This window comes from Cotesia glomerata, linkage group LG5 (assembly GCF_020080835.1).
Source record: "Cotesia glomerata isolate CgM1 linkage group LG5, MPM_Cglom_v2.3, whole genome shotgun sequence".
NCBI lineage: Eukaryota > Metazoa > Arthropoda > Insecta > Hymenoptera > Braconidae > Cotesia > Cotesia glomerata.
This window is the reverse complement of record NC_058162.1, coordinates 12738014-12764151: the sequence shown is the minus strand read 5'-3', so window position 1 is coordinate 12764151 and position 26138 is coordinate 12738014. Positions and strand designations below refer to the sequence as shown.

General features: G+C 34.3%; 1 protein-coding gene across 1 annotated transcript in view; it reads left to right on the top strand.

Moving 5' to 3' along the window:
- The first annotated feature begins 517 nt into the window (after positions 1–517).
- Positions 518–26138, top strand: part of LOC123265072 (glutamate receptor ionotropic, NMDA 2C-like) — a 51158-nt gene continuing 25537 nt past the window's right edge. Inside the window, exon 1 of the mRNA XM_044728660.1 lies at positions 518–703. Within this exon, the coding sequence (XP_044584595.1) occupies positions 571–703 (133 nt within the window). The 5' untranslated portion in view covers positions 518–570. The remainder of the gene's footprint in view (positions 704–26138) is intronic.

Here is a 26138-nt window from a genome sequence, read left to right as displayed (position 1 = left end):
TGTTGACTTTAAAATTTTCGCGATATTAACCCTAAAAATGTCATGTCATTTTATACTGCATACTAGAATGAGAATTATCCTTCCCATAGTCCTGGAATTTTTTCTGAAAATATTTTTAATTTTACCCTGCTTACGAGTCATTCCATGCTTATACGACTCTATATTATATTCATATTTAATCGCTTATGTTCTCTATTAGTTAATATCCGCTCATTGATTACTTTGAATATTTACTTTTACGGGTAGCTTATATCGATGCTATAGCACTATATAGCATCTTACACTATATATCTTACACTTTTGAGAACTCAATTTTAAATATTCTATGGTTCAATTCCGTGTTCCGGATTCAGTCAGCAACTTCAATCTAGTATACCAAGCCAAATCTGAAATTGTGTACGATCTGAACATATTTCTGTGGTAGTATTACCGATCCTAAAATTTACCGCTAACCTTAAAACACGAACTCTTTAGCCCTACTAATAAGGGAATTGAACGAACTATGTTTGATTTTTTTAGAATGGTAAATGGAACGGTCTGATAGCTGACGTGGTCAATCGCAAGACAGACATGATACTGACATCGTTAACTATCAATGCAGATCGAGAAGCCGTCGTTGATTTTACAGAACCTTTCATGGAAACCGGTATTGCCATTGTTGTGTCTAAAAGAACTGGTATTATTTCTCCAACGGCTTTTCTAGGTAACTATTCTTTTATATAATAACAGTTTTAAAGTACTTACAAATTATTTATGGATAAAAAAAAAATTTTAAGTCGCAAATATCATTTCGAAACCATTGAAATGAAGGTTTTCTTTCTTTGTGGTATTCAAAGGTAATATGCAAGGATATAAAAACTTCATGATCCTGAAATGATCTTTTGATTCACTTAAAGATTGATAAAATTTTCGTTGCTCGTAATTGGAATCTACTAAATTTTTCAAATATCAATCTGGATAAGACGCGATCTATATCGAAGATACTTATGAGTAGAGACAGGAATTTAGCCCTGCTAAGAAAAGCACAGGAAAGATTTTTGTAACGACGATTTTAATCGGCTTGTAAAATTTTTAAATAAATTATGTTATTCGATAAAAAAAATCGAACAATATAGATTAGAACGATATTAAGTGTTCAAATAATATTTATAATTGACTTCTGGCATTCTTTGCAAATGAAGTATAAAAAAACGTTCTTGAAAAATAATGTAGATAAAAGTTAGAATAATATGAAATATAATTTTTCGAAGGTTGTTTAGAAATACATATGGAGGATTGTTCGCAAAGCGATATTTAAGCTGGTAAGCAGCATAGAAAGTAAGGTAAAATGGCTTGGTGGTCAAGTATGAAGATGATCAAATAAATTATTTCAAGAATTCTATCCAGATAACGCAGCAGAGTATAAGATGCAACATAGATACCGTCGTGGCGACCCCAGGAACCCAACACTATATCCAGATTTTAGTTCATTATTATATGTATTATTTAATGTGTTTCGTTAGTTAATTTTGTTTAAAGTATGTTTTATTATTTTTGTTATTTGTGTGACGCACCCGGCGAGTTGGGTATATTCTGCCGGCTGAGCCGGCACGAGAGGGCATTAAAGAGCCGAAATTTTATTGATTATTTATATCTTTTGTCATTTTTTTTAATTGTTTAATTAAAGACCATATATTGGTATAAACTGATACGAAATTCGGAATTTTGCCGATAAAATCCGATGAGGGAAAATTATTTTGCCTCGGGCGTTTCGTTTTTTTTGGGCACAACGAGGATTGTTTATTATAATTATTGTTAAGTAATGATTATTTATGTTTAATTTTGGTATGCGCTAAATGTCCGCCCGGATAGGCTCGAATTTTGGAGAATCCAAAATCATAAGAATTGACCTGGAGAACGCTGTGTAAATTATTTTAGTGCGCCGTAGAATAGCTGTAAGAACGCCCAAAATTATTCTCTAAGTCCCGGGCAAAAATTTGTATGGAAACGTATTCTGTTGAAAATTGAAGTAATCTGTTGAATTGATTGAATGCATTTGATATTTAATTTTCAAAGTGAAAATTAAAAACTTAGAATTAATTGACGTTTATCGAGCTTCCAAACCTGGCGAGACTGGAGATGGCAAAAAACAGAAACTCTCTTTTTACCGATTAGAACCACAGAACCTTTGGTACTGATAGATTTATTGAAACTAATACACTGCAGTTGCTCAACTTCAAATTTTTTTTTTTAAACCATAATTTTCTGTGGACAACCAAATAGCAAAATAAAATTTTTCAAAAATAGTGAATTTCTCTATTTGTTTAAAACAATTTTATAAACAAATTACGTAAAAAATTCATAACCTATGTTAATTACTGCTATTATTTAATGTGAAAACAGGCATAGCTAAATATTAATTGAAAAAAATAATTTTATTAACATTTTTTAATTTTTCAATAGTTATATTTAATCATAATTAACAAATCAATAAACTTTTATGAAAATTTATCGCAGGATCTTATGAAGTATATATATCAAAAGGGCTCCACGAAGTTGAAAATTTATAGGCCAATTATTTATACCTTTTATTCCATTGTTTATGCCAACGGAGATTGGGAAAAAATTTGGTAGTTAACAATTGAATAACTTTTTGAAAAATAGTGATGAAACTTTTTTTTCTTCAGGGCTCGATTCTTTCAAGTGTTAAGAAAATACTAGAATTTTTTCAAATTTTTAAAATATCATTTTATGTTTTAAAAAAATTATTTGTATTGTTAAACTCTCTTTAGCGGCGGCGCGGGCATGCCGTAACAGCCGCATGGAGCCCTATTTTCAACGTCAAATTAAAATTATAAATAATGGAGATAGAGTTCCAGGAGTCAAGACTTTTTTATTGGAAATTTCCTCCTCTTTAACGAGCTTTTTTCAAGATTGCTTAAATACTAATATTTTCTGAGTTTTTAACAAAAAACGGAATAGCATTTTTTTTTCATCTTATTTTGTTAATAACAATTGCAATTTTTTACCTGCACCAAAATCCTTTAAAAACAGTTTTCTAGAGGTTATTCCGAATCGAATGAGCCATCGCTTATATTTTTAGGACCTTTATATCTATTTTTAACGTTTTTGAACTTGTTGACTAGACTATAATCAAAATAACGTTTCTTATGTTGCTTTTCAGCATTATTTTTATACCCCAGTTACCTGCCTGCATTTTTCCCTTAGAACGATATAAATGTCCTTCTTCTCAACGTTCTAAGTATCGTAAATTTTATTCTGCTAAACTCCCTAAAAATTTTCCTTTAAGTCATCCTTACTATTGTCCTTTAACCTAGCCTTCAAGATTTCCTTATCTTTATCCTGAATAATAACGTGGATTTTGTCCTTAAAACTATCCTTAGAGTTGTCCTTCTGCAAAATCTTACAAGTATTCCGAATTTTACTTTACTAGCCTCTCCAGATAGTGTCCTTTAATTTATCCCCCCCCCCCCCCAACACACGTACATTTAGAGGTCCCTGTTTTTTAACAGGTGCTATGTTTAAGCATTTTTAATGAAATTCTAAAATTTGGCCAAACGAAGCTCCTGTTAAAAAATTTTGTGAATACCAAATAAATCGTGACACACCAAAATATATCAGGAAATGCCCAAACACAGCTTCTGTTAAAGGTGGAACTCAAAACTTCAATTTAGAAAGGTTGCATTCGGAGATTAAATGTTGACGCACCCTTGTGTGTATTCATCATTATTGTAAAAAACATATTCGAAAATTAAATGAAAAGAAATTGAGTGTAAGTTAATTGATTATTTGAATGTTTCTTATCGTTTTGTATACGATAAAGAAATCTATTTCCATATCGTCTGCCAAATGGGCTTTTCTTTCAGCTAAGAAAATTGAAAATTTTCGAAAATCAGGACGTTATTGGTTTGACCCTTTGGTTATCGGTTATTGGTTATTGGTTTTGCGAAAATCGAGTTTTCATTAGATCTAAAAGTTATGAGGTTCTAAAAAGCTTTCCTGACTATTCCCGCGGTGATTTCTGCGCAGTTGGATTCCGCGCGTTTTCATCTCTCGACAAAATATCCCCTGACAAGATTTCCCCGATAAAACATCCCTCGACAAAACAGCCTATAGACTAAATACCCCCCGACAAAATATCCTACTGGCAATATGTCTCTTGACAAAGTAATCCTTTCCCGCATGATTCTTATAAGTGATTATTTTTTACTAAATTAGCTACTACGAACATTATTTCGTTATTTAATTAAGCATGATTTTGTGTATATTTATCTACAAATACGCCAAAACATATGCTTGTTACCGTGTTGTGCCCATTTCTCATGGATTTTGTGTGTGTTTATTCGAAAGTAGACCAACACGTGTGTGTGTGTGTGTGTGTGTGTGTGTGTGTGTGTGTGTGTGTGTGTATGTGTGTGTGTGTGTGTGTGTGTTGTGTGTCCAACTTTTGAACGATTGGTTTGTTTGGAATAACTTTCCAACGGCTTCACTAATCGATTCCAAAAACTGATCAGCTATTAACATGAAAAAAACGACGTTGATCGCTGCCAGCTGGTTAAAATCGGTTGATTCGTTTGAGAGATATCGTGAACGAAATAAAACCGTAAAAAGTGATTTTTCGTAACTATTCCGAAATTCTTAGTTCGATCAATTTAAATTTAAAGATTCTTTATGAGGCTGAAAAAACTACGTCAAATGCCTTCAACCGCGTAAAAATCGGTTGATTCATTCAAAAAGTTATTGCGGTTCGAAAATCCAAAAAATAGTCTTCTATGAAACTTCTATTAGACTTTAGAGCTGAAAGATTTAAAATGCATAGAAAAGCTAACTCGTTGAGCTCGGAGAGCTCACAATAATACATAAATTGTATTTTTAAGCTGGAAGAGCCAAAAAACATCATAAGTGCAATTTTAAACGCCTAGGTATGGAATTAGCGGGAAGTTACAGGGATCGTCTTCAGAGTCAACCGCTTTCCTAATTTTTCGGTATTAATTCAAGCTATCTTCCAGATTTCTCAACCAATCAATATAAGTCTGTAAATTTTTTTTTTGTGCGTTGAAAACTAAGTCGAATACTTTTTTAAAAAAGAAAATCAAGCGACGAATTCAAAAGTTATAGTTGTGTAATAAATACATTTTGAGCTCAAAGAGCTCAACATGTCAAAAACTGTGCTTTGATTTTGAAAAGCTCAAATATTAGCAAAAAACACATTTTAAGGTGTGTCAAATTCAAGCTTAGCGGGAAGTTCTACAGTTAGCCTTAGTGGTCAACCGATTTCCAGATTTTTTAAATAGAGATATGCTACTCAAAAAATTTTTAACTTTCCGCTAAGAATATCAATGATTTTCGAAAAATCTGAAAGTTATTGGTTTTATCCCGTTTTGCAAAAATCGAGGTTTCAACAGATCCCGACGTTTCGAAGCCCTAATAAGCTTTCTTGACTATTTTTACGATGATGTCCGTACGTCTGTATGTATGTATGTGTGGGTGTGTGTATGTGTGTGCATATGTGTGTGTGTGTGTGTTTTTTTTTTTTTTTTTTTCAGACGGGGGAATCCTTTTTGCGGATTCCAGGCATAGCTGTTTCGCCTGGATATGTGAAGACGCGACGCAGTGTCATACTAAAACTCGACGCTAATGCCCCTACTCAATGAACCCTAAACCCCTTTTCTTCTTCCCTCTAATCCCTCATGGGAACCACCGTCAGATATTACTTCGTGAGGGAAGGTACTAGCTACTGCTCTTCCTTCTAGTGGCTAAGATGTTAACTACCTTACTTATATCTTCTGATATTTGCTCTTCTTCTTTCGGTGGAACGCAAGTCTTTGAGGACTTCTGTTACAAACGTGTTGGTAGCGTTCCAGACAGCTTCTGATGACAACATTGCTTTCACTAGTGAATCTGGTTGCATTCTCTGGTTCAGGATCCTCTCCAACTCCTTACGCTGTGGATCGAAACGAGGACATACAAAGAATACGTGCTCCGCATCTTCAGCGACTCCTGGGCAGGACTGGCACTCCGAAGAGTCATCGTGCTTAAAGCGGTGTAGATACTCTCGAGAACACCCGTGTCCCGACAACAACTGCGTAAGATAGTAATTGACCTCGCCGTGATTCCGGTTAAACCAAATGTCGATCCTTCTCTGCAGCATCCCATTGTAGTTGCCATCGACCTATGCTGTTCTGCCGTTCTTCAATTCTAAGTTCTTCAGGACTCAGTGCAGTTGACCTTTTTCGTTGGTAAAGGGCTCGTCTTTCCTTTACTAGAAGTTTCCACTTCTGGGGAAAAGTCCCTTTCTTCAGGCATTTATCGTAAACGTCCAGGAATAATGCCGGTGATGCCCTAAGGATTGATTTTAGGGCAATATTAGAGATTCCGTCCAATCCCGGCGCCTTATTATTCTCTACTCAATTGCCTGCCTCTGTCAACTCGTCCAACGTGATAGTTGGGATGTTTTTAGGGTTGAGCTGCTTCAATTTGTAGGTGAATACCGGCTGTTGGGGAAACAGCGCAGTAAAAGTCTTCTCTAGGAGCTGTGGACACGTAGGTGATGGCATTGGCTGGCATTTCAGGTGGGTCATAACCACCTTATACGGTCTGCCCCATGGATCTTTCTCTACTTCTGCGACCAGTTCCTTCAAGCAGCGTCTTTTGCTTTCTTTAGTTGCTCTGTTTAGTTCTCGTCGGGCCTCTTTATACTCTGCCAACAGCTCTGCGGAGTTAGGTCGTCTGTAGCCACGCTGAGACTTTCTTCTTATTTTAAGACACACTGAACGTAGAATGCTAATGTGATCGTTCCACCAGTGCACCGAAGGTCTTGAATTCATGCCACGTTTCCGAGACATACTGGCGTCGCAAGCCTGGGTGACTCTCCTCATTAGGTCTTTGGTTTTCTCTCCAGCAGTTTCTACGATGATCCGATCGCACTTTAGGGCTACTACTAAAGCAGTGAGGTCGAGAAATTCAACTGTCCACCCAACCGCGCTGGCGTTTCTGTTGACTCTTGTTAAATTCTGGCCAGTTGATATTTCCCATAGTATCGCACTATGGTCGCTGGCTGTATAGATGTTCAATACTTTCCAAGAAAAACCTCTTCGAGCTAAGCAACTGCTGACAAATGTAAGGTCGACAATTGAGTTTGCCTCTCCCTTAGTATACGTTGGCGTGTCACCGGTGTTAAGAAGGATCACGTCCAGTGTGGCCATTGCCTCGAGAAATGCTTTTCCACGTGTATAAGTGAACTTGCTGCGCCAGTTTGCTGCCCAGGAATTGAAGTCACCAGCTATTGCCACGGGAAATTTTTTCTTGCGTCCTCAGTTAGCCGATCAAGGAAGTCTTTAAACTGTTCGTTATAAAGACTAGGTGGTGCATAGCAACTGTACAAGCGGAGGTTATCTACCCATGCTGCTACGAAGCCAGCTTCTTTATTGTTGACAGTTTCCTGAAACGGACATTTACCGCAGGACTAGATGACGGCTTTGTTAGTGCTGTCGGATTCCCAGGGTTGGTTACTCAGGTGTCTATAAGGCTCACTTATAAGTGCTACGTCTGCCTCTAATTCGCGCACAGTTTGCAAGAGCAGGTCATGCGCAGCCTCACAATGATTAAAGTTGACCTGCAATATCTTCATGTTCTTGGCTTCGTTATCTTCTGGAGCGCTTCTTGGAAGACGGGGCATCTGTTCGTGCCTGCATGGTGAGCCGCCTTTTCTATGCCATGCTGTTCAACACACAGTGCACATTTAGCTGGATTTTTACAATCAGCAATTTTGAGTCCTTCTTTTCCGCACTTCATGCAGTGCTTAGAACGGTCGACTTCGCTTTTGCACTGAGATCCGAAGTGCCCAAAGTGCCAGCATTTGAAGCATTGTATGGGTCTCTTCGTTGCTCTCATTCGGCAATTGACCCAGCCGATCCTTATTTTGCAGTTTCCCTCCAATAACTTTTGTGGTGCAGCTGCTGGTAGTAACACTGTGGTTGTCTGCGTACCCCTAAAGGCTTTACGAATTTTGATTGCCTATAGTGGGATTTCATAACTTTCTCCAGCTTCCCTCTTTAGAGCGGTCTGAATATGCTCTTTTGTCGTATCGTTATCGACATCTCGGATCTCGATGGTCTGCTGATAGAGGCAGGCAATCGAGGAGAGAATTATAAGGCGCCGGGATTGGACGGAGTCCCTAATATTGCCCTAAAATCAATCCTTAGGGCATCACCAGCATTATTCCTGGACGTTTACGATACATGCCTGAAGGAAGGGACTTTTCCCCAGAAGTGTAAACAGCAACGGTTAGTGCTACTTCCGAAGGGGAAAGAGCCGCTGGAAGAACCGTCATCCTCCCGACCACTCTGCATGTAAGACACAGCCGGCAAGATATTCGAGCGCATAATTCATCAGAGAATAGAGGCTGTAGTCGATCGACTCCTGGCAGAGAACCAGTTTGGTTTCCGAAAAGGACGGTCAACTCTGAATGCGATCAAATTGGTTGTTGATACAGCCAAGGATGCAATCGCCGGAGCGAGTCAAAAGGGTGGAAAGAAGAAATACTGCTTGGTGGCTGCTTTGGACATCAAGAATGCCTTCAACTTCACTAACTGGGACTGCGTTATGCGGGCTCTAGAAGAAAAAAATGTATCAGGATACCTTCGCAGAATGGTAGCGAGCTACTTCACGAATAGGGTTCTGAAATATGACACGAAGAACGGTACGGAAGTGTGCGACATCTCCGGAGGAGTGCCACAGGGATCAGTTTTAGGTCCTCTGCTATGGAACATCATGTATGATGGCCTCCTGAGAATAGCATTGCCCACGGGAGTCAAACTTGTAGCATATGCGGATGACGTAGCTGTCGTGATCGTCGCAAAGCACCTCGAAGAGATAGGAATGGCATTTGATATTACATTCAGACGAGTCAATTTGTGGATGGACATGAACTTGCAACTAGCCAAGCATAAAACTAAGGCAGTGCTCATCACTTGTAGAAAAACGGTAGAAACCATCAAGTTGAGTGTCGGAGAACAAGAAATAACATCCCAATCATTTATCTGTTATCTGGAAGTGATGCTGGATGCCCAACTCAACTTCAAGCAGCAGGTGGAACACGTCAGTGCCAAAGCGTCAGTAGTGAAGGCTAGTCTCGCACGGCTGATGCCTGACATCGGAGGCCCACTGCAGAGCAGGAGGCCACTATTGTCATCAGTAGTCACATCAGTGCTCACTTACGGAATATCCATTTAGGCTGATGCACTGGAAACCTAGAAATCATGGAAAAAAGCTGGACCAGTATATCGACTGAGTGCTCTACGAGTAGCTAGTGCCTTCCGCACTATATCAGAAGAAGCAGTATGCATCATTGCTGGAACCCTTCCTCGTAGAGTTCTAGCAGAGGAAAGACGAGCCCTTTACCAACGAAAAAGGTCAACTGCACTGAGCCCTGAAGTACTTAGAATTGAAGAACGGCACAACAGCGAAGGCCGATGGCAACTACAATGGGATGCTGCAGAGAAGGGTAGGTGGACGCACCGCCTCATACCTCGGATCGACATTTGGCAGTTGTTGTCGGGACACGGGTGTTTTCGAGAGTATCTACACTGCTTTAAGCACGATGACTCTTCGGAGTGCCCGTCCTGCCCAGGAGTTGCTGAAGATGCGGAGCACGTCTTCTTTGTATGTTCACGTTTCGATCCATAGCTTAAAGAGTTGGAGAGGATCCTGAACCAGAGAATGCAACCAGATTCACTAGTTAAAGCAATGTTGTCATCAGAAGCTGCCTGGAACGCTACCAACACGTTTGCAGCAGGTCCTCAAAGACTTGCGTTCCACCGAAAGAAGAAGAGCAAATATTAGAAGATAGAAGGAAGGTAGTTAACACTTTAGCCACTAGAAGGAAGAGCATTAGCTAGTTCTTCCCTTTACGAAGTAATGCCTGACGGCGGTTCCCATGAGGGATTAGAGGACAGAAGAAAAGGGGTTTAGGGTTTAGTGAGTAGGGGCGTTAGCGTCGAGTTTTTGTACGACGCTGCGTCGAGTCTTCACATATCCAGGCGAAACAGCTATGCCTGGAATCCGCAAAATGGATTCCCCCCTCAGAAAAAAAAAAAAAAACACACACACACACACACACATACAGACATAGTGACAACATCGCGGGGGTGGTCAGGGAAGCTTCCAATGACCTCAAAACGTCGAGATCTGATGTGAACTCGATTTTTGCTAAACAGGGTGAAAACAATAACTTCCCGATTTTCTTAGCAAGAAGTTAAAAAAAAGTTTTTTTTTTCATTTTTTCAAAATATCCCCGAGTTGGCTAAACCGATCGACCTCAAAAACTAATCAGCTCTTAACCTTGAAAACCGGCATCGATCGCCACCAAGTGCGTCAGAATCAGTTGATGCGTTCGTGAGATATCGTTGTCGAAGAAAATCGAAATAAGTGTTTTTTTGTAATAACTCCGAAATGTTTCATCAGATCAATTTTCTTTTTTCTAAATTTTCTATAGAGCTCAAAAAACTCCGTCGATCGCCTCCAACATCGTGAAAATAGGTTGATTCACCCGGGAAAAAATGTTTAGATCTGCTCTGATCAAATTCATCAGATCTGAGCAGATTAGATCAAATCTGATCTGTTGAGATCTGGTTCAATTGATACAGAATTAATTTATAAAAAAAAATTATAAAATAAAAATAATAGTAAAATTTATTGCGGCATGATGGCCGAGCGGACTAAGTCATTATCCTCATAGTTCGTTCGTGCATCATGTCGTGAGGCGAGGGTTCGAGCCCCGACGGTTATGCGAATAGTTACAACACCAACCGTCGGGGGTCGCTCCGGTAGCCGACCTGTACTGGCATGGGTTTTCTCTGTGGTTTCCTTATCGCCACTATTCCAACAACCGATAGAAAGGGGTGAGGAATAGGGTAAATGCAGTACAGAAAGCACAAGTCGGTCCACACCCGCATTGGAATGAAAATTATTTGTGCGAAAATTATGTTGATTATAAAAAAGTGGAGAACATGTAGATAATAAAAAGTGGAGAACATGTTGATTATAAAAAGAGTGGAGAATATGTTGATAATAAAAAAGGGTTGAAAAATTGTGTTGATAATATAGAGCGGAAAGAAACCTTGTAAAAACCAGAAAACGGTATACAAGTAAAACTCATAATAATAATATAATAATAGTAAAATTTATTTCATTTTCACTTGCAAATTAGGAATTATGTATTTTATATCAATTTTCCGTGATTTAAAGTCGTATTATCGTTGATAAACAATTTGCGATGTTAGGAATTCAAACCTGGGTCCTCCTGTATGTCAGTCCTAGAGCGTACCATTCAGCTACTAGAAGTACCTGACTGAGTCACTCTTCAGATAATAGTGTAGGCGCTGTATTATCTTTTCGTAAAATTTTGAGGTCGACGTACAAAATATGATTACTTTGTGTATTTTGACCCGTTAAAACCGAATATCGCAGTTATTTTCGTGAAATCCCGGGCCATCTATTGTTTATAGCTATTTGTTTAATCAATTATTTAAGAAATAATTTTTTTTTAAATCGGATATTTTTTTTTTTCAATATTTTAGGCAATTTAAAGTTAAAAATTACTTTTCTAAAATTTGACGTTAGTTGATAGTTTCTGAGTTATAAATGTTTGAAAATTGAAAATTCTTGATCTTTAACAATTTTGATGATTAATTAACAGGACTTTCGCAGTTTTTTAAATGAACATTCATATGTTTAACCTTAAATTTGAATAAAGCAAAAATGCCAACTTCCTGGCCCTATTAGTTACAAATAAATAAATTACTTAACACCAGGTTTAATGCGCGTGATTGTAAAGAAGAATACCTAAAGTTTCTATGGAAACAATAACATCTGGTAATAATTTGTATTAAATGATAAAAACGTGATCAAAGTTAGTGCATTTGTAAGAGCTATTTATTAGAACATAAAGGATAAAAAGTTGTACCTAAGTAGATTTGCTCTGATCAGAGCAGATCTAATTAGATCTATCCATATCACATTTATGATTACATACATTCATTAAGCTTGATCTGATTTGATCTGTTATATCCAGCGTTGCATGATATAAGCTAGGGTCTCCTTTTTCGCGCTGCAAATTGCAGTGCTTGCAAAATTTGGGCCCGCTTCACTCATTACAGACGCTACGCGGTTTAGACGCCGCCACGTCTTACTAAAATTCACCTTCCTGACCAATCAGAAAATCAGACTCCCTTCCGGAGTCATGATTTACCAAATCTTTTAAAACTCTGAGAAACAACGGATCGGTGTTTATTTCAAATTATTATTGAAGCAAGAAGCAGTTATTCTTGTTGAACCCGAGTGGGTCCTATACCTCGACACGTATCGGCTTAAATCTAATTTTTCTCCCAATTACCCTTTTTTGATTTCCTAAATTTGTATTTTCTCCTTATGCGTTAGAATGCCCTTGAGTTTGTATCAAGAGCCCCGTTGTATTGAGTGATACGGTTCCTTATCAAAATTATTAGTTTATATTTTACGGCGAACATAGTGATTGTTTGCTGAAGTCGCTACTCCGTTTACGAACTCTTTATTTTGTTAAACTAGAACTGAGTGAAATTGTTTTTAAGTACAATATAACAGTGAGAACCCGAATTATTGATTGTTTTAATTTTATTAGTGTAAGTGTCCTGTTCCCTTCAAATTTACATCATTTTTCCTGTCGACAACAAGAGCCGATCCGGGCCGTGTTCGCAAATCCACAAAGATATAAAATTCTTGCAGATTTCTGTAAGGAAAAATCAACTTGTTATGTTCGAGCCTTTTTTTTGGAACTACGCTATTTAAATAAAAACTTATTATTATTATTTCGGACAATACAGATAGATTTTTGGTGGCAGTGGTGAGATTTCGGACACTTAAAACAACACTTCTCGATCGAAGACAGTGAAAATTTTTTTTTTATCATCTATATTTCCGGCACAACGACTACAGCTAGCCGCGAGACAGCTGCATCATCAATTTAGAGGAAGCATCCGCTTGTAAGGTAATTGGACTCTTCTTACGCACCTTCTTTTTCGGGCGGTGCCCAAGCTATACCAAGTTACCTTGATTGCTAGTAGAAATAAGTGTAGATGCATATATGTATATATATATATATATATATATATATATATATATATATGTATTTGCATGTGGGTCATTCCATGTCAAATCGACCAATAGTTGGAATCGACCCCTTTCGATTTGGATGAAGTTTGGTCAGAAGTTTTCTTTTATCATACAACAAATTTCTGCCAAAGAAAAATAATAGAAAAATTTTTTTCAAATGATATGCGAATTCAAAACTTCGCGATTTTTTCAGTTTTTAAATTTTGATTTGCAATATCTCGGATGCTATTATAGATACAGAAATGGTCTTTCGGTTGTTTAAAAGAAGGCACTTGGGGCTATAGAAAAAAATTTTGAAAAATGCCAAATTTGTCAGATTTTGAAGTTTTGAACATCGTCAAAAATGAAGACTGCCATTAAAGTTTTGGCTTAATTTTTTTTGTATGATACCTTGTACTGATCTTAAAAGATCCTGAAATTTTTGGATAGGGGTTTTTTTTCAAAAATATGAATTTTTGAATTTAAAAAAAAAAATTTTGAATTTCAAAAAAAATTTTTTTTTTTGTTTTTTGCAACTTCTATAAAAGGTAAAATTATGCAGATACATAAAATTGTCATTTTCAGTATTTAAAAATCAAATGTACGACGTGAAAATATTAAATAATAAATTCATTTCAACGTTTTTTTTATTTTTTAGACATAATTTTCAAGTCAGGCTTAACGCATTATATAATTTTATATGATTTTAACACATAATATATTTTTTTTGTTTCTTCATTTCAATTACAGTTTTTAACCTCAAATAATTCAAACAGATATTCATTTTCTACAAAAATTATAAATAATTTCATGAGAACATCAATTTTTTTTCATTCTTTCGAATACTTATTTACTTACGAATTTCTGCACATTAATAGTTCTCAAACTCAAATTACAAATTATTCCCATGTTAATAAGACGACAAGTGGCGTCAACAACTTTAAATGAAGTAAAAAAAAGACAATTAACAAATTCTATCATGCGTTGAGGATGACTTATTTTAAGGATGCAAGATTATGTTCAAAAAATAAAAAAATTAGAAAAACGGTAGACCCTGAAAGCCATCCATGCAACTTCCCGCTAATTCCATACCTAGGTGCATAAAACTGCAGTAATGATATTTTTGAACTCTCCTAGCTCAAAAATACAATCTATGTTATTTTAAGCTCTTCGAGATTGAAAAGATAGCTTTTCTAAGCTTTTGAGCTCTTCGAGCTCAAAAGTCTGATGGAAGTTTCTTAGAACAATATTTTTTTAATTTTCAAACCGCACTAACTTATGAATGAATCAACCGATTTTCACGCAGTTGGCAGAATTTGACGAAATTTTTTTAGTTTCATAAAGAATCTTCAAGTTTGGATTGATAAAACTAGGAAATTTGGAGTAATTCCAAATAAACACTTTTATGACTGCCATTCCTCGTCCAGATTCTTGAATCTTCCAAGAGCATTGACTACACCGGTTGTCTTGGTCTTTATCTCCTTGTGGATATTGACCTTAGTTTGGACAAACTTTTGCAGCTCAATGGTCAGCTTTTCAAGGTGCTCCAGCACTTGCGTTCGCTTCATTTCAGCGCTTGCTTCAATCGCTGCTTGTTCGGCATGAAGCCTATTTCCACTCTTGTTTGTTTCCTGTAAATTACTTATCCTTTTTGATTTACCAGCAAATCGTACGGAGTGGAGCGGGTTGTCATAACTAGGAACGGGTGTACCCTCGGAGATAGTACTCCTACCCAAGTTTCCTGAGGCCTAGCCAACACTTAGCCAGTCCCGGAATACACGGACGGACAAGACTCGCTCGGGATGGTGAAGATTCCGATCTCTAACACTCGCTGCGTACTTCCTGATCAAGGCCCGAAGTGGCTGGCTCCTGATCCGCTACTGCAACTTACACCTCGGCAGAGCAAGTTCACATCAGCCGTAGCCTGCGTCGTCGGAAATAATTGGCACGGGTTCCAGACACTCCCAGTTACAGCAGGAAACGATCGTCTTGCTAGGTCAGTTAGTGTGACCAACCCATTAAAGGGGGGGGGGGGAGTTTTGTCCACGGGAGCGTATTTTATTTGGCTCCTACCCTCTGTACCTCATCAACTAAGAGACCTAGTGTCATCCAAGGACAGCAAGCGTTCTCCCGTCTGCTACGGGAAGACGCGCCTGGTAGCAGTTTTTCCTCTGCCGCAGGTGTATATGTGTGTTAGGGTGTTTCAAAAAAAGACGAATTTTTTTTTTTTCTTTTGGTGTCTAAAAATTGATAGTATACCTAAAAACAAAAATTTTGGCGCCCATGTGAGCTCTTAATATCAATAGTAAGATTTGCCTGTATCCATTTCTTTATTTTCCATTTAAATAACACGGGAAAAATTTTTTTTAATTTTTTAATTTTTATTACTTTGGAACGGTTCATCGTAACAACAATCTGAAAAATGATATTAGTAGGAAATTTTACGCTCTACAAAAAACGTTTATAGACCAAAGTTCCTCAGATTAACGGCTTCAAAGATATCCGCGGTCAAAGATAACACTAATAAAAAATTTCAAATATTTTCCAATAAAATTACAAAAAAAATATCACATGCTATATTTTTATTATTTTTTATGTTAAATTACTTCAATTCCGTTAACCTGAGACTGTAAACTTTTTTTCTAATTAATTCAATACTTAACTCACGAAATGCACTAATATATAAATATAAACGTTAAAAATATCTTATAAATGATTTTTGGTCTCTTTTATAACAAATTTATTTTTTTTACTAAATATTAAGAAATTTAATTGAACAATTAATTCTTTATAACAAAAACTATATTTACAACTTGTTACAACAATTTTTCAACTTGAAAATATTACAGTTTTATAAAATTACTTTTATTGCAATTAGGATATTGTTTTCTATGTTCTGTCACTACTTGCAACAAATATTGAAGCTGTTCTTCATCTTTCGTTAAGCATCGATTATACTGCTCTATCAATGCCACGCCGCGTTCTGCTACATCATTCACAACTTGAAGTTTCCCGAAATACTCCAAGTTTTCTAAGAAATTCGGATTCTGAGGCCACAAAGTAACATCCTCATCAATGAACTCATACGACAAATCAAACGATTCAAATATTAATCGATCTCATAGACATAAATTGACTAAGATCTTTATTTAATAATGACTCTAAATTTTTCTTATCTATTATAAAGCGATTTGTTGTAGTTTCATTGGCTTTACAGTTTTTAAGAGCATGAACTATTCTTTTTTTTGTTCCAACTGAAACATTTTTATCAAAGAGAGATAAAACAGACAGCTCGTTGTTTAAATACCACAAGTGATCGGCTAATTTTTGTGAGCATGTCTGTGAAAGACTATTATTAAATCTTTCATATGAAATTAATTCTTTAATCAAAGTTAAATCATTATTAGGTGCTGTTATAGCACACGGCGCAGTGAACCAAGCTTTTAAATAGAATATTATGATAAATAAACAAAGTTCTCGCAATCCATCTATTTCCGATTTAGTAAGATTAAATTCATTTCTGAATAAAAAAATTTTTAAACTATATATTGCTTTAGCCATCCACCTTGCATGATGGACCGCTCCAGGATGCTTAAATGTAATATTTGTGGTAGTAGTACCCAAAAATATTAATGATAATTCCAGAAGTTCACGGTAATCGTCTCGACAATGATCCATCTACAAAAAAAGTTATAAGTCAAAATGAAATTGATTATATCGCAATTTCAAAGTTGAGAAGAATAATTATTATTAACTGATGTGAGGTAAAAGTTGTAAAATATTTTACAAACGCAATTTTAATCGTTAAAGATGATTGAAAGTATAACAGTCATGTGAAACTGATTTTCAATATTTTTAATCACGACGGCAAGTTAATTAATCAGAGTAAAATTGATAATTGAGGAGCTTATTTTCAAAAGGGTATCTTTTGATTTTTGATTAATCGAGACAAAAAACTAGTTATCTTTAATTATAAATATTTGTATTGAACTTTTTTTAATTTAGCTATAAAGTGCAATCGGTTATGAAGCTGCAATTCGATTTTCATTTATAAATGTTCATAATTCTCAAAGTAATTAGTATTTAAAAGTTCAGAAAACTGGTATTTTAAAATATGAAAAGATACCCTTTTGAAAATCAGCTTCTCAATTATACTGAACTTTATACATTTTTCTTTTCCACTTTAACATCAGTTAATAATTCTTCAGCGCTGGATTAAAAAATTTTACTTCTATTTGATTATTAACGAATTTCAAAATCTCATCTTTGATTGGTGTTATTACTTCCAAAACTTTTTTGTCACAAATACCAGCCGTAAAGTTTGATTGGTCAATTTCATCCCACTTCTTTTTAAATCTCTGATAAATTGGAACGTTTGGGCCAGACGAAGCAGGCCAGTATACTTCAAATGCACTTCGAAGAACAATTTCAAAAATATGGTGTCGGCATGGCAAGTACAACAGTTTTCTACTAAGAGCCTTTTCTACTAATACACACGCACCATTTCTGATTCCTGAAAAAATAAAATGAGAATTGCTAGTGAAGTATCGATTTTTTAGAGTAGTACGGAGAAATCTTTTCAATTTGAAAAAAAAAATAACTCATAACTTGGAAATTAATGGTTAATACTAAAAATCTGATTTGATTTAGCATTTAAACATTACGGTAATCAACCATGTTATATTTTTTTTATTAATAAATTATTTACCCGTATTTGACTCCGTAGTATCAGAACACAATGCTTTGATGTTGTCAGTATTAATATCCCATTGTTTTACTGTTTTAATAATAGCTGAAGCTTGGTTTTGTCCAGTCCCAGATTCTAGTTTAGGAACTCCTAACAGTTGAAATTTACCTGATGATGATAAAATAATCGGAAGCCGGTCAACTTGTTCTGTACCTGTAATATCTGATAACAGTTTTCCATCAAAATGTAGTACATAATTGTCAGTTTCCAGATTAGTCTTCAGATTTAACGCCGCTTCTTTCCGGAATTTTTCCCTTGCTCGGTGAATAGTCACATGACTAAAGTTTACGCTTGCACAATCAATGTTCAAGCAAGATAATAAAGCAGCAATAATGTAAGTCGCCATCCTACTAGTCACGTTAGCTCTATCCAAAGCCGCAGCAAGTTCTGGTGTCATTATATCAATTTTTGGAACTTGTTGTTTTGGCATTTCATCTTCATAATCAGAGATTATACGAGAAATATTACTTTCCAAAGATTTCTGGGATAATTGAGATGGATGACTTGATATTTTATGATTAGCAACATCATCAGTCTCAACTGCACAATAATAGTTGACATTGTCGTTATCAAACTCTCCGACATTATAATTACTATCATTACCATTATTATTATAGTTTTTATCATTGCTATCAATGTTCTCTTCACTATTATTATCACTATTATTGTTATTATTATCATAATTGCTGATATCAACATCCATGTCTTCGACATCTTCTAAAATTGGTTGAGAATTATATGAAATAAAACCACGTCGACTGGAAGATTTTTGTCCCAAATAAAATAATCTTTTTTCTTTGTCCAGTATATTTAAAACATCCGCATGAGCTACATCAAATAGTTTATTTAATTCATCCTGAAAAACGGATTCCTTTTTTTTTTGAGACTTTGACTTTTTCATTTTACGGGTTTTTTTGTAAATTCTTCCATCGATTGTGATTTGAGATTAGTTTCAAAAAAGCAGATCTTTTCTCTCTTGTCGGGATTTGTGCCGCACACCAAATTTCAAAAACTTTGTCGATAGTGATTGATATACTTTCTTTAACTGAAAAATTTTTCGTATCAAGATAATAAAATAAAAGCGACATAACCTCTTTCAGAGAGGGTAATTTTTTTCCAACTAATTCACTTAACACATCACCAATCAAGTACACTGTTTTCACCATTATAGTCACAAAATTTATAACTAATTAAATTAATAATATAACGGATTGAAAAAACAGTCAGTATCAATGAACAAAGACAATAACGAGAGGATATAGTAAAGCGTTGAGAGCAAAGCAACTAAATGAAGTTAGTACCGAACAACCAGGCTTACCAACACAGAGCTTATTAGCTACAACACTCAAATTAAATGAGTATAATACTCTGTACCGATAGAGCTAAATAAAGCTCTGTTGATATTTTTCAAATAAAAAACATTTGATCAAGTTTTATAGTAGATTTAATTGATTTAACGTATTTACAAAATTTTCATATTATTTTGAATAATATGCAATGATGAGTGTTTGGTGAGTTTGTGTAATAAGGAACTTTACATTTTCCTCTTACAAAAATTTATAAATTTTATAAAATATAAAATAAATTTGTTATAAGAAAGACCAAAAAATCATTTATGTGACATTTTTAACGTTTATATTTATATATTAGTGCATTTCGTGAGTTAAGTATTGAATTAATTAGTAAAAAAAAAAAGTTTACAGTCTCAGGTTAACGTAATTGAAGTAATTTAACATAAAAAATAATAAAAATATAGCATGTGATATTTTTTTTGTAATTTTATTGGAAAATATTTGAAATTTTTTATTAGTGTTATCTTTGACCGCGGATATCTTTGAAGCCGTTAATCTGAGGAACTTTGGTCTATAAACGTTTTTTGTAGAGCGTAAAATTTCCTACTAATATCATTTTTCAGATTGTTGTTACGATGAACCGTTCCAAAGTAATAAAAATTAAAAAATTAAAAAAAATTTTTCCCGTGTTATTTAAATGGAAAATAAAGAAATGGATACAGGCAAATCTTACTATTCATATTAAGAGCTCACATGGGCGCCAAAATTTTTGTTTTTAGGTATACTATCAATTTTTAGACACCAAAAGAAAAAAAAAAAATTCGTCTTTTTTTGAAACACCCTAATGTGTGTGTGTGTATGTAAACCTCTTATAACTTTTGAACGGCTTGAACGATTTTATCGCAGTTGGTGTCATTCGAAAAGGTTTCGCCAAACTTAGATTTTTCATGAGTTGGAACAATTTCGGACCGGTAGATTTCGAGAAATTGCAAAAAAAGAGAAAAAAATAGAAAAACGGTAGACCCTGAAGGTCATCCGTGCAACTTCCCGCTAATTCCATACCTAGGTGCATAAAACTGCAGTAATGATGTTTTTGAGCTCTCCTAGCTCAAAAATACAATCTATGTAGTAGCTAAACAAGGTCGGTTTGATGCCCCGATAAAGTAGATTTCTGCAGTACCGGCATTGGGTTTCTGCCTTATCGACGGTTGTTTGTGGAGTTTTTGCGATACCGATGGTGGGTTTTTGTGCTCTGCTTACCGACTGTTAGGGGATTATCATCGATTTGTTGGTCGGTTTTTACCGACTGTTTGGGGGATTATCATCGATTTGGTGATTGATTTTTACCGACTGTTAGGGGATTATCATCGATTTGTTGGTTGGTTTTTACCGACTGTTGGGGGATTATCATCGATTTGGTGATTGATTTTTACCGACTGTTGGGGGATTATCATCGATTTGTTGGTCGGTTTTTTTTCCGACTGTTGGGGGATTATCATCGATTTGGTGATTGATTTTTACCGACTGTTGGGGGGATTATCATCGATTTGTTGATTGATTTCGTTGAGGTCAAAATGCTACCACCCCAACAGCAGAGCTGATACCTTTTGGCTGTGTGTATCAGCTTTGGTGTTGATGTGATATGCACTTATTTGATGCGATGATGAATTTTATATATATTCAAATGACTTGTGGTATAAGTATATGCGAGAAAGATCAATACTTACGCCGCTCTGGTGAGATGAAATGGAGGTATTAAAGTTTATTTATCGATTTGAGGTAAGTTTGATGTCAATTGGTGATCTATGTTATCGACAGTCGGTTTGATACCGAATAGATTTTCTTTATCTATCGACGTGGGGTAAGAGTTTTTTCTGAATTTTAACGTTTTTTAGCCTCTCCTCTCTCGATTACATCATGTTTTTTACGTCATCCGACAAGTTTGAACCTGTTTTTTTCGCGTCGTCATCGTGAATTTTAACGGTTTTTAGCCCCTCCTCTCTCGATTACGTCATGTTTTTATGTCATCCGACAAGTTTAAACCTGTTTTTGGTGTTGTCGTCGTTGGGAGCGGATCTTTGGTGGGGAGTTATACTTACTTGCCTCCAAATTTCAGTCCTCTGCCTGCAGTTACTACAATCAGTCGTTCAGTTTAAAAAAAAACTTGTGTCTTTTGTTAAAAATATTTAAAATTTGTGTACTCTACAGAAAATCAAGTAAGTCATTAATTTCATTATTCTATTTCATAACTAATTTCTACTATTATTATTAACTATTTTCTATTAATTTCTTAGCTTAATAATCCAAAAATGGATTTGAGTGCTATCAATAAAATCAACAACTTACCGAACTTTTTACCAACTAAAAAGTTTGAAGAACTGCAACTGAACAAGATTTATCAAATCACGGAAATTAAGAAAGTCAACACAAAATATGGACCAAAAATTTTGGGAATTGTGGAAAACGAGTTCTCAATCTTCTTCCCGAATCGAACCAACCGAAAGCTCATTGATGATGAAGAGCAGTTAACTTCACTGATCGATTTGGCCTCAGCAGGAGAACTTCACTTGAATTATTTCGGAACAGCTTATCACAAGTTTGAATTTCTTATCAAACCTTCATAATCAAGAATAAATTATGAATTACTTCAATTAAATTTATGTTAAAAATGTACTTATATATGTTCTTAAAAATTATACTTTAAAATAAAAAACATATATACATGAAAAATTAACAGAAAAAAAAAATTTTTTTCTTTTATTTATAATTTCCATTTTTTTTCTATTATTAATACAAAAAACATAACATTAATTTTTTAATTACTTAAAATTTAATTAAACATTTAATTACTTAAAAATTGAATTTAAAATAATCTTAGTCTTTTAATAGTTTTTTTCAATATTGGCAACTTTTGTGAACTTGATATTTCATAACCCCATGGTAAAGTGTCTGTTCTATTTTTGAGAAGTTGACGTTTGTCATCTTCCCAACTTAAAGCTAATTTCGTTTGAAGAAGTGTATGAACTTCATGATTTCTACTTTTTATAACATATACATCTTTTGTTACTCTTATATTATCGAATAGACATTGTTTATAATCATCAAACGTTATAGTTCGCAAAGTCGATTTTTTGACACCTTTTGCTCGCATTTTAACCGTATCATCTTTTATTTCTTCATCAGACTCATATGCTTGAATTTGATCTTCTCCAGATTTATATATTTGAAATGCGTAAAGTTTTGCTCTTAATCCAACAAATTCCGACATAATTTTACCATTATTTTCGTCTTTCATTAATCCTAAGACTTTTTTATTTACTAACGGAATATTGTAAATATTATTTGGTGGATAGTCAGAGGTATCAAACTTTGCAATATCACGTTTGATGATTTCATATATATTAGGTACAGTAAAGTGATAAATTAGACTATCTGTATCTGTATACATTAATTTAGAATCGTCATTTTTAAAATTTTTCTTTACATAATTATAATGAAAGTCGTATATATAAGTTTTTGACATATCTAAAATACAAAACTCAGCATAGATTGGTTTATTAAAATTAACTTCAGCACATTTCATTTCAATAATAATCATATTTTCATCAAAAACTGTAAGACTATGAAAATTTGGTTTGCAAATCATATCAAAAGCACCATATCTACCAGACCATCTTGTAACTATTCTAACATCTTTATATTCTCTAACATTTTCCATAGTCTTACCAAAAACTGCATTATTCATTAATTTATAAAAATCTTTTTCAAATTCATTTTTTGCAGCCTTTCTACAATCAGTATTTTTATCTATATACGGTTTTAACCATGGTGACTCTCTAAACTTTAAAATTCGGTGTACTTTTGTTAATTTTAATCCCAAGTCTAAACATTGTTTTAAATTTCTATAGTGTATTACATACTCTTTTTTATCATACAAAGTAGTTGCTAATTTTGTATGTTTGCTGTCTGGAGGTAAAAAGTGTTCAGGACATAAAGGTAAATCTTTATGTAGGTCATATAATTCCTCCGGATATTTTAGATCAACTTCAAGTATATAGCCAAAACCTTCGGTATTATTTAAAAATTTATCAATTTCCTGATTTATATCGAAATTTAATTCAACCCATTCAAATGAGCCTGTTGGTAAAGGCATACTCATAGATGCACCATACAAATTATTAACATCAAAATACATTAAATAGGATTCTGGTTTATTTGAATCAAAATTATCACCCATATATCTATTATTCGCTAATGCATATCTATTTGTACACTGAGAAACACCACCTCTGACACCTTTTTCAATGAATAGCATCATTTCCGAATCAGTCAATAATTCCAACTCAACACCAGTATACTTTAACATGGCATCAAAAGCTAGCCCTGGTACTGTATAGTAGTGTAAAGGATCTAAACGATAAGTTTTTAAACAATTACTTCTAAAGTTTTCAAATATATCAGCTAATAAAAGAACATCAGTTTTAAGATATAAATCAGAATACTCTCCTAATGTTTTTATATTAAATTCTTTCCAGATTAATTGAGCGAATGCGTAATTTTTTTTCGTTACATTACTGTTGGATAATTTCGAATAAAAATGCTTCCTCTCAGGTAATTTTGTATCATTGAGTTTATCTATCGATGTTATATATTCATACGGGAATACTCCCTTTCTAATGACTAATCTAAATTTTTCAAGATCATTATAATGAAGTTTTGTTATCTTTTTATCATCTTCTTTTAAGTTCGATGCTAATTTGTCTAGACTAGAGGCCATAAATTTAAATGAGTCTATGAATCTTAGATTAACACATGTTTTTTCAACATACTTAGTAAAAGCAATATAACGATCTTTGTTGATTGGTAATAATTCAAGTGTACCTTTGAAATTTTTAACTAAAGATTTTATTATAAAATGAGAGTCATAACCAGACATATTATAAAAAACTACCGGTATTGTATGTGATTTTTTATAATTTAAATTACACGATAAATGAGCAGGTCCTCTGTAATATCCCGTAAAATGATTATGATCGTAACATTTGTCTTGAGAATTTATAATTTTTTTTCGCAAATATAACAAATATTTGCCTGTTTATGTTCTTCTAATTGTTGTTTAGTCAAAGGTTTCATAGGTATTGGATTTTTTGAATATGAATCTACTTCAATTGCAAAATTTTTAAGTTTACCCACAAACCAGTCAATGCAATTTTCTGAACGATTAATTTCAAATTTCGATAATTTATTAACATAATTACAAAAGCGGTAAAATGCAATGCTATGAGGAATATGAATATCTGTATCATCATCGGTAGGTGTCAGTGTACATTCTAGATCTGCATAAATAACAAATGGTACAGTATCCTGTCTTTAAAAATTTTTAAATTTTTAAATTTTATTTTCCTCTGTTGGAAATACCATGTGAACTTTATTAATTTTGAAACAATCTTTTTTATTATTTAAATTACTTTCATCCATGATATAAATAAAAAATTTTTAAAATTATCAGGAACGTGGACCAAGGGTAAAAACAAATGTTACGTTTTCAAATGTTGCAACGTTTCGTTGTTATTTACAACTTCTTCAGGCAAGCTGTGTACAGAGAAAAACAATAATATAAAAACATGTAAAACAAATGACAGAATACAATTTGAAAAAATAAATTCTTACATTTGAGGTTAACATTTATGTAATAACAATAATTTTCTGAAACACTTCATCGTTAATTAAAGTAATAAATGAAGGAGAAACTACTTAAATATAATACAGTATTACAAACAAATTTAAGAGCAAGTATAACATTTATCAGCCAAGTAACTAATTGATAAACAAAAACCTGTTACTCGAGTCAGCTGTCAAGTGAAACTAATAAAACCACTGTGGTAACAGTAATTCATACTATACATTCTGTTATACCGACTGCAAAACAAGGTGTTTACAAATGATCCTAGTTTCTTAGTCCACATTAAAAATAAATTCAAATTAAAAAACTCTTATACAAACAGCTATTTAAATAATTAATAACTTAATTCTCACTATCTAAATAAACATTTAACCGACTCAATAATGTCACAGTAAGAAGAACTCAAACTCAGAGTGTCAGACCTGTAATTTACGCAATCAAACACTTTAATGAAAAACATTTCACTGACGTTACGTTTAAAATAATGGGTTTCATAATCCAAAATTTCTGTAGCGTCAAACTGGAAATTATGTTCTCTGTCAAAGTGATGATCTGCTAAAGCTGTCCTGTTCGGTTTAAACAAACTTTCCGGTCTGCAGTCCACAGAATGTTGATACAATCTCTTCTTTAATTTCTGTTTCGTTTGCCCAATGTAAACCTTTCCACATGTGCAAGGTATCTTATACACCACAAAGGATCTATCCATCTTATCAACTGGATCTTTTAACCTGCTGTACAAATCTTTAACCTTAAAGACATTGTAAAATACCAATTTGCAATTGGTCGGTCTAAATAGAGAACCAATTCTCGGTGATAAACCCTTTATAAATGGAAACCTGCAGAACGACCACCCTCTAAGACCAGCATTGTTTCTCAAGTTATTCTTGACTCTGTCAACAGTAACTTTTTGACACTTATCCACAACTGAGCGTGGATAGTTGTTATTCAGCAATAGGTGTCTAACTTTGTTTATACTTATAGAAACCATACTCTCATGACTTAGGCGTATAGCTCTATCGAAAAAACCTTGTGCTACACCTAACTTCTGGCTTAAAGGATGATTAGATTTAAAATTCAGCACTCTCTCAGAACTATAAGGTTTTTGATACCAAGAAGTTTTGAGTTCACCTAAATCTGTTCTGCATACCAGGACATCCAAAAAAGGAAGTTTTCCATCAACTTCATTCTCAACTGTGAACTGAATGTCAGCATCAACTGAATTGAAAACTTGTAAGACGGTAACCACCTTATTCTTTGGAACCACTAAGAAAAGATCATCAACATACGC